Source organism: Calidris pugnax, unplaced genomic scaffold (assembly GCF_001431845.1).
Source record: "Calidris pugnax isolate Ruff unplaced genomic scaffold, ASM143184v1 scaffold42, whole genome shotgun sequence".
NCBI lineage: Eukaryota > Metazoa > Chordata > Aves > Charadriiformes > Scolopacidae > Calidris > Calidris pugnax.
Window position 1 is genome coordinate 16,627,221 of NW_015090920.1, and position 9,367 is coordinate 16,636,587.

The window sequence follows — 9,367 nt, forward strand, 5'->3', positions numbered from 1 at the left end:
TTGCTTACTTTGGTCCTGTTTCAGCCAACTACCTGGCTGAAATCACATTCTTATTTAAACTATATGTTGAACTGAAGCCTTGGCTGTAACTTTACTTTGGAGCCAAGTATCCAGAACTTAGGACAGAAAAAGAACACTTTCTCCTGTGCTGCTGCACAGCTGCTATTTTTGAAAGACAAACTGTAACTTATAGAGTGTAGGCTCAAGGTTCTTTAAGATTGTTTCTGAGAAGCATGAAATATATGAAATAATTCATATATTGCATGAAAATTAAAACTGTTACGCTAGCACTTAGAAAATGTACCCCATGGACTAGTTCTCAGTTGCCATAGGCCATCAGTACTGACAAAAAGTGATTGGTGGAGTTTAGCTAAACCCAGTTTTGTCTAGAACAGGTATTCAAACTTGCTTGCTGCAAGCTTTTGCTCTCGTGGAAGCGTGATAAGTGGAAATTAGCAAAGGCAAGACTTATCACCCATCTCTGAGTTAGAAAAAGACTGGAAATAAGAGGGGATAGTTTAGAAAAACATCAGTAAGTGCAATTAATACAAAATGAGAAAGAAGCACTGTGGCTACAAGCTATGGCTTTCGTTGTCACCAGTCTGAAGGGACTGTATGCATTGATACTTGCTGGCTGCTTTGCAGCAATCCCTGTCAGGCTGTGATAGCTTTATTTGCATCTCACTGAAATCAGCTTTGCTCTATCTCTCTGCCCTGGTGCCTTCCCTATCAACCTGCCCCCTTTCCAAGCTTCGCTCTCTGATTTTAGTTTTAAAAACCTTAGCAGATTCAGCATGAAAGATTCAGTTTTTACGGCAAATATTTCCGACGCAGCATCATTGTTGTGCGATTCTTTCACGTTGGTCCATGTCTGATCAGGAATTTTGCATCTCTCTGCCATGCACATTGCCAGCCTGTTTGGAGGGCTGAAAACAAGAGAGCTTCTGGCCAGCTTCTGCTTCCTTTGCGAGTGTGTTGCAGAGCTCAAAACAACTTGGAAGTAAATGAGAGTAAACATATCTGCCCAAAGGAACAGCTTTTTCAAACTATTCGGGTTTGTGGGGTCCATCCACTATAAAAAAGTCTTAATTATATCTATTTTCTCTTATTGGTCATCAAGTCCTGCTTCTAATGATTTGCTGGTGGCAAGTGGGATGCTGAGGGATTTTTCATCCCCTCTAACCTTGAGCACTGAAGACTGGGAACTTGCAAGCGAAAAATGTCACCAATTTATATTTTCTTTACTCATCTGGAATAGCTATATTCTAGCTGTTGTGCTATAAAAAGTACCAGGTAAGATGCAAAGACTATTATTTACCAGTCCCTAAAATTCTTTGTTGACTGGTAGCTACTTGCTGTATTTGATTATTTTTAACAAAGACATGCATAATTGTCAGTAATGATCCCTTTAATTAACGTGGCATGTGTACCTTGGTGCTGTTGCTCTGTTTGCAACTCCTCCTCAGAAATGATTTTTTTATTTAAAATAATCTTTTCTAAGTCCTAGGCTAGAGTTTATTATTTTAAAAATTGAGAAAATTTGTTCAACATATCCTGAGCTATGCAAGAGTAATAAAAATACATTTTCCACATTTACTAACTAGAACTGTGCTAGCAAAAGTTCCTGAAATTAGAAACTTCAAACTGTGCTTCTTTGTTAATCTTCAGTGAGCCTTAAAAGAATCTCAGTTTGAAGACAATTGATGCAGTATATTAAAATTGTGAAAGCTTGAAATCAATAGTTTTCTACATGCACATTACAAAATGAGAAACATCCCAGCTTCTTCCTCAGTGCAGAACCCACCCCGAAGTTAAGGGGGAAAATACTGAATAGAAAACTCCTTAGGGAAACGTTTTTTTAAGGAATACTGGTTTGGCCTAACATATGTTTAAGACTGCATAAGCACCATGGGGACGTGAGGCATGCCAGGAGAATCTCTTCTACTAGACAGACCTTCAGTCTTGCTCTCTGCTTCAGGGGAATAGTAGTGAAAATGTGCAAAGATTACTGCCATTGATCCACTTCTCTGCTTTGGTTTGCTCTCCAGATGAGAACTGGGAAACTAATTTAGCTTTACTGAGGACATCAGAAGGGGAAAATTAAGCCTACAAAAGTTAATGCATTCTTCAAGCTCAGGCCAAAATGACTTTAGTGTCCCCGTGGTGATTTACAACCACAAAGACTCTGGCTCTTGAATGTACAGTTGACCTTTAACAGCTTAATAGTCTCTGCACCTTGAGATTGAAGGTAGGAATAACATAAAAGCCACTGATTTTGTGTCTTTCTAGATTAAAACAGGAAGGGAAATAATGTTGGAAGGCAGTATCATGAGCTCAGGCTCAGGATGGAGGATTTGTGTGCTTATTTATTTATTTTCAGAAACTTCTGAAATGTTCCTCTCAGCATCCAAGAAGCAAAGGGGCTACAAAGTCATCAAGATACTCCCTTTGGGAGTCCCTTGCTTTAAAGTTTCCACTACAAACAAGTAAACAAAGCGGTGTAGCAGTCAACCAGCATGAAACAGCTGCCTTGGCTGGAACAGTTATCACAGTGTTTTTACTGTAAACATCTGAACAACTTCCCTGCTAGTGAAATAGAAATAAGAGTAGAAAAAGGGCAAAGAGCCATCCCCATGTAGAGAGGATAAATTAATTTTCAGTTATTAGCTGAACATTTCACATATATTTTATTTAGTTCCTTGTTGTGCAAGTTTCAAATTTCAGGTATCTAACAGAGGCAAACAGGATCTAGAAACTTGGAGGGGTCAAATCTTAAACACCTATACTTTATACAGAATATTATCGGTGTATGGCCTCTATGTAAATAATGTCCATAAAGGTCAAAGTCTAAAAAACTATAAAACTGGATTCTGTGGCCTGTCAGCATTTGCTTATATTTAACTGTTAACTTGTGTTGTAATTAGCATAATGAATTCCAGAGTATTCATGATCATTACTTGCTTTCTGCATTTGGGATTAAATTCAACCAATTTATTCTAAAGAATTAGCTAATCTTGTGGTGGAAAGCGATGAAATCTATAGCATGTATTTCACAGATGTTTCATGGCAGTCAGTGGGCTCGTGAGTTTATCTTCTAGAGAATTCCCCCTAAATCAGCATCTGCCTCTTATTTCCTTTATGTTCTGCCTTCTTCAGTTTTTTTCTTCTCTTGCACAGTATAAATAGTTTTAAAACAGTAATGTTGAGACACTTTTCCTCTTGCTATTAATGCCATTTACTTCCACATAATAACCGTCTTTTGCTCAGATTACTTTATTTTCCCCGAATGGTCTGAAAGTCCTTTGGAAACAAAATACTTTGACTGAAAAAGTAATATTGGCACATAATGGATCAATTAGGAAGGCATGTGGCACAGAAAAGTGAAACAAATCCTCACCATTTTTGTAATAGTAGAGAATATTCTGATAATTAGAGGTTGGTATTTCTTTGAAACATTTCTATAGTTGAAACATTTTTACGTAAAATTGATTATTTTGCAGATCTCTTTTTACATATATGAACATAAAGATGCACGTCTATTTGGATGTGTGCATATATGTATATTCAGAAGCATAGTTATGCCATAAATAGCATAGACACACGCATATGGGAAACACACCAAAGTCTCATGAAAAAAGACAGCAGCAGAGAATTGAAGCAGGACCCCTGTATGTGCCTTGTAGCCAGCATATTGAACAACTTACCCAGGGGACTGCTGAAATAAAATGCATTGCTGTATGCCAGATAATTTCCCAAGAAGAATATGTATAACTGAGGCGAATTCCTGATATTTTTTGGTTGGTCAGATTTGTCAGATTAACAGCGTAGGAATTTCATGCTTGGATATATAATTGAAAAACCCTCGCTGGGGAAGCCACGTGTTGTTTATGAATTCTTTATGAGAATTAACTTTATGAGAATTAACTTTTTATATGGATATCATACTTTCTGCATAGGCTTTGTCAAGAGGCATGTTGTTTTGCAATGTGTTGCAAATTCTGTTGCCTGTTCTCCACCAGGAGAAGGGTGGAAGGATCTTTATTACAACAATATGGCTTTTTTAGAGAAAACTCTGACTTCCATCAAAATTGATTTATCTGGGGAGAAACTGTCTGGCTGGGATTGGGGGTTGATGTCAAGATAGAGGAGACTGTCAAGGATTAGAAAAGCAGAAGCTATTTACTAAAGTAGCCAGGTGGGGGCAAGGACTTTTTCAGTTGGATCATGGAATCGTAGAATGGTTAGAGTTGGAAGGCACTGTAAAGATCATCCAGTTCCAACCCTCTGCCATGGGCAAGGACGCCTCCCACTAGATCAGGTTGCTCAAAGCCCCATCCAGGCTGGTCTTGAGGACTCTCAAAGATGGAGTGAACTGAAGTATGGGGCACTGCCATTGGTCAGCCTGGTTTCATTATTCTAGCTTACCTGTTTTAAAAGAAGAATATTATACTTGAATCACGGCAAAGATGTGGATATTTGTGTGTGCATGATGTTTCTTTTACAAAAGCAAAGTGCAGATCCCAGAAACCCATAATTTTGAGCGTAGCTTTAACTACTGCAGTATCTCCTGGGCAAGCACCAGCTTGTGAGTGTGGGGACAATTGGAAGGCAGGGCTCCAGATCCACAAACTGGTGATGGGAACAATGCTCTGAGACAGCGCCAGAGAGACAAAGAAAAGCAGCAGCATTGCAGCTTACGGGGTACAGGCTAGCTTAAAGCAGAGGAGTGCAACACCCAGAGCTTCTGCAATAAATTAGTTAGAATACAGCTTCTGGTTCTGTGGAAGTAAATTCAAGAACAAAATGGGAGTTACACAATTATTACAGATTGGCAGGCATGAAAGACATCTATGGTGCCTTCTAAGATCTTGGCCAGGAAGACATCATATAAAAGCAGACTTTAAGTTATTTATGGACAGGCAGAGCCTAATGTTTTTAATTTTCTAGATAGCTCAGGAGGCCCATCAGATTGGCAGCACTAGCAGAATGTGTCAGGAAGTCCCAACTCCTACTACCACAAATTAATAAGAAAGTGTTTTGGGGGAAGATTCACAGTGTTGGTGGACCTCGCTGTTCTATTCATGACTGAGAGCTTAATCTGTTCTCACACTCTTCTTTGGTTTACAGTGTGCTGTTACGTTTTATTCTTTAGTTTCAAACTGGTATAGACGGATTTGATTTTTGACACTTACTACTGCCCACACTGAATTGATTTTCTAATCATATGGAGGCCATATGTATTCTTTGCACATAGATTGTATGGCACTGCAGAATTTATTATCCTATCCCTTAAATGTACTGCTGTTACATCCTTGAAGTCCAGCATATTTATATGCTGTAGATATGTTTACCACTAGCAAATTATGAGGCACTGTAAAAATTGTGTTTATCCACGTAATCTTCTATAATCATTGTTAAATGGAGACATGTAAAAGCTTTCTGTGGAGGAAAAAAACATACCTCAAAATATCTGTGCTCCTGTGTATATATAGATATTTTGACTAGCTCAGTTCATGGATGGAAATATTTGATGGAAGTTAGGCAAGGACAGAAAACGACTGCTGAACACGAGATCCAGTGGTGAAATTATCGCTTCCTTTTGAGTGATCGCCCATAAACCTCTTTCACTGGAACTGCCTATGAGTCTTACTCGGGTGATAAATGCTGGAGCATGGGACTGTGGGTGTTCCATCATGTGCATGCCAGTGACTGACTCGGTTGCTATAATATTAGTAATATCTGTGCTCAGTCATAGCCCACATGCCGATCGGATGATGGATACCAGGGAGGTCTCTGAGTTTGACTGCTGGCTTTAAAATAGTGGTGCCCAAATAATGGTTCACAGGCAGCACGTTGCCTCTGAGACCCTTTGGCATTGCTCACAGCTACAAGGAAATTAAAATGTTATAGATGAAGGTGGGAAGTGTGTGATGCTGCTGTGTCATGTTTCTTGTTCAGTGTTGCAGCCCAATGGCCAAAGGAGGGAGGGGAAGGACCTCTCTTAAACCCTTGTGAAGTGAAACAGATGCCGTTCTCCTGTTTCAGCATATTTAATAATATGACCTTGTTAGTTTTTTGACATGGGCACTTCCAAATATTTCCAGGGAAAATTGCTGCATGCATAGGATTGTTTTTTGTCACAGTGGGTGCCCATGCATAAGGGCCTGAGGGTCTCTTTCTTTCCACCCCACCTGATGCCTATCTCCTCCCTGCCCCCAGGTACCAGATACACACCGGCCTCCAGCACTCCATTATACGGCCAACCCAGCCCAACTGCTTACCTCTGGATAACGTCACGCTACCTCAGAAGCTGAAGGAGGTTGGTTACTCCACGCACATGGTTGGCAAGTGGCACTTGGGGTTTTACCGCAGAGAATGCATGCCCACACAGAGAGGGTTTGACACTTTCTTCGGCTCACTCTTGGGCAGCGGAGACTATTACACTCACTTCAAATGCGACAGCCCTGGGATATGTGGGTACGACCTGTACGAGAATGACAACGCAGCTTGGGATCATGACAACGGCATCTACTCCACACAGATGTACACACAAAAAGTACAACAAATCTTAGCTTCACATAACCCCAGGAAACCTATATTCCTATATATCGCTTACCAAGCTGTTCATTCCCCTCTTCAGGCACCAGGCAAGTATTTTGAACATTATCGATCGATCAATAACATCAACAGGCGAAGGTACGCTGCGATGCTAGCATGTTTGGATGAAGCCATAAACAACGTGACCCTTGCTTTAAAGAAGTATGGTTACTATGAGAACAGCATTATCATATATTCTTCAGATAATGGTGGGCAGCCAATGGCAGGAGGAAGTAACTGGCCTCTCCGAGGAAGCAAAGGGACCTATTGGGAAGGAGGCATCCGCGCTGTTGGGTTTGTCCATAGCCCCCTTCTGAAAAACAAAGGGTCTGTGTGTAAGGAGCTTGTGCACATCACGGATTGGTTCCCCACTTTGATCACCCTGGCAGAAGGGCAGATCGATGAAGATATCCAGCTGGATGGCTATGATATATGGGAAACCATTAGCGAAGGCAGACGTTCTCCACGGGTGGACATCTTACACAACATCGACCCGATTTACACCAAAGCCAAAAATGGGTCCTGGGCAGCTGGCTATGGGATCTGGAACACCGCGATTCAGTCTGCCATCAGAGTGAATCATTGGAAACTACTGACGGGAAATCCGGGATACAGCGACTGGGTACCTCCACAGGCCTTCAGTAACGCGGGCCCCAACCGCTGGCACAATGAACGTGTCTCCTGGTCAGCTGGCAAAACAGTGTGGCTTTTCAACATCACTGCTGACCCGTATGAGCGAGTGGACCTCTCCTCAAGGTATCCGGATGTAGTGAAGCAGTTGCTGCGGAGGCTGTCACAGTTCAATAAGACTGCGGTTCCCGTTCGATACCCACCTAAGGACCCTCGGAGCAACCCGAAGCTGAATGGAGGAGTCTGGGGTCCATGGTTTAAGGAGGATGAAAAGAAAAAGAAATCAGATAAAAGTAAAGGTACCAATAAGCAAAAGAAGAATAAGAACAAGAAAAAAGCAAATCGGAAAAAAGGGCAATCGTTACATTGCCGTTCACGTCTTGCTGGTGGATAGACCCTAAGCACACTTTTTTTCCAGGTCAGCTTGGCCCAACTTTCTTGAAATTCTGACAGCATATACTAGAAATGCTAGCTCTGCACTATGGATGAAAGTTGTCATCTTTTAATTTTTTTCTCTGATTTCACCAGCACAAGGTATCTCAACACTCTGCCTTGAGTGTACGTAAGTTTCCACATGACAAACTCTCTCCTCTACAGGATGAATGGTGCTCACCCATCACAGCTACATTCCATATAATAATGGCGATAACACCTAATTTCAGTAAACTTATTTTTGATAGACAAATGGTGATTCTTTGCCTAAATTAGTTGGAATATTTGGAGAGTATGGAGATGTGAATGACAGATGTTCTCAAACTGACTGATGATTCATAGAGAGGAAGGAGAAACAAAACTTGAGAACCTCTGTGGGTCAGAAAGTGTTAGTCACCAACCTATGACATTTTTTGACACAACACAGCAAAAACCAGCCACCAGAGTAACTTTTTAGAGGTGCTGGGGAGGGATGCGTGATAGGAGGAAAGCTGCTTTGAATTAGATTTTGTTTGCCTTACGTAAATCAGAAATGTTTTTAAAATTTCCTAGATGTGCTAAGCTCCCCCCATTTCCAGTAAAACCAGAAGGTTGTTATTCAACACACATGAACAGCTAGCACACGCCATGCATAATTTATTATAGGCATAGACAAAAATCACACCACCAAAGTGAATGTAATATTTAAACACTTTAAGATAACTATACAACAATGTGTAAAATACATAATTTATTTTACAGCACAATACTTAATTCTCTTCCATTAAAACTTCCATTACTGGGTGATGCAAGGTACCTGTTTGGGTGCTAGGGTTGTTGGGGTTTTTTTCTTTTGATTTTTAAATTTTATTTCCATTCTATCATTCAGAGTTTTATTTAACAGATCCATATCCTCAGAGTACTGTAAAGCAAGAAAATACTGTATACACTGCTAGGATGAGAAAGGAGAATTATTCAGGTGCATCATTTCATTATGTATTTGCCTCCAATTATTTTGAATGTAACAAAGTGATTATTTAATTTAGTAGTCACGTGAATATTTTTCAGTTTCTGTACAGAAGCTAGGCCATCTTTATGTTTGGGGGGAAAATTCTACTTTAAGCCTTTTATTTATGTATCTATTAAAATAGTTTATTTTTATGGCATTCATAAAAGTAGTCTGCCTCTTTTTTGCATTGAAGATAGCAATTCTGTCCTTGTTTATTTTAAATTAACTCAGTAAGCTTTTTTTATTGCTATTATTTTTGGTGCAGGGAGGATTTTATGACATTTCGCTTCTGAAATAGAATTTCTTCTTCCAATATGTATATAATTTGAGACATGGTTCAAACTTTGCCCTTTTCCAAGGTGTCTGCATGAATGATTTATGGATGTACTGACTGCATATTCTTGATGATCTGTGATAATTGATACAATACATACACACACATAGTTTAAGATGAATTATATTAAGTTAAATTGATGATTCATTTGTTAAATAGCTATAACATATTTTTAAAATTCAAAATAAGCATGCTTTTCAATTACATCTCACTTGACTCAGAAATCACATTTATATAAATGGATTACAGTTGAAAAATTAAACATTCATAAAATCAGTGCACACTAAAATATGAATCATTTCCAGTGCTCCAACACCCCTTGACCTTTTTTGAAAAGAAACTAACTGCAGACATATACTGCCAAAACCTAGTAAATTGCATATTTA

The 9,367-nt window shown here is 39.6% G+C and overlaps 1 protein-coding gene across 1 annotated transcript in view; it reads left to right on the forward strand.

Moving 5' to 3' along the window:
• ARSJ (arylsulfatase family member J) overlaps nt 1–8,794 on the forward strand; it is a 44,908-nt gene extending 36,114 nt beyond the window's left edge. The window contains exon 2 of the mRNA XM_014949829.1: nt 6,220–8,794. Coding sequence (XP_014805315.1) covers nt 6,220–7,621 — 1,402 coding nt within the window. The 3' untranslated portion in view covers nt 7,622–8,794. The remainder of the gene's footprint in view (nt 1–6,219) is intronic.
• The last annotated feature ends 573 nt before the right edge of the window (nt 8,795–9,367 follow it).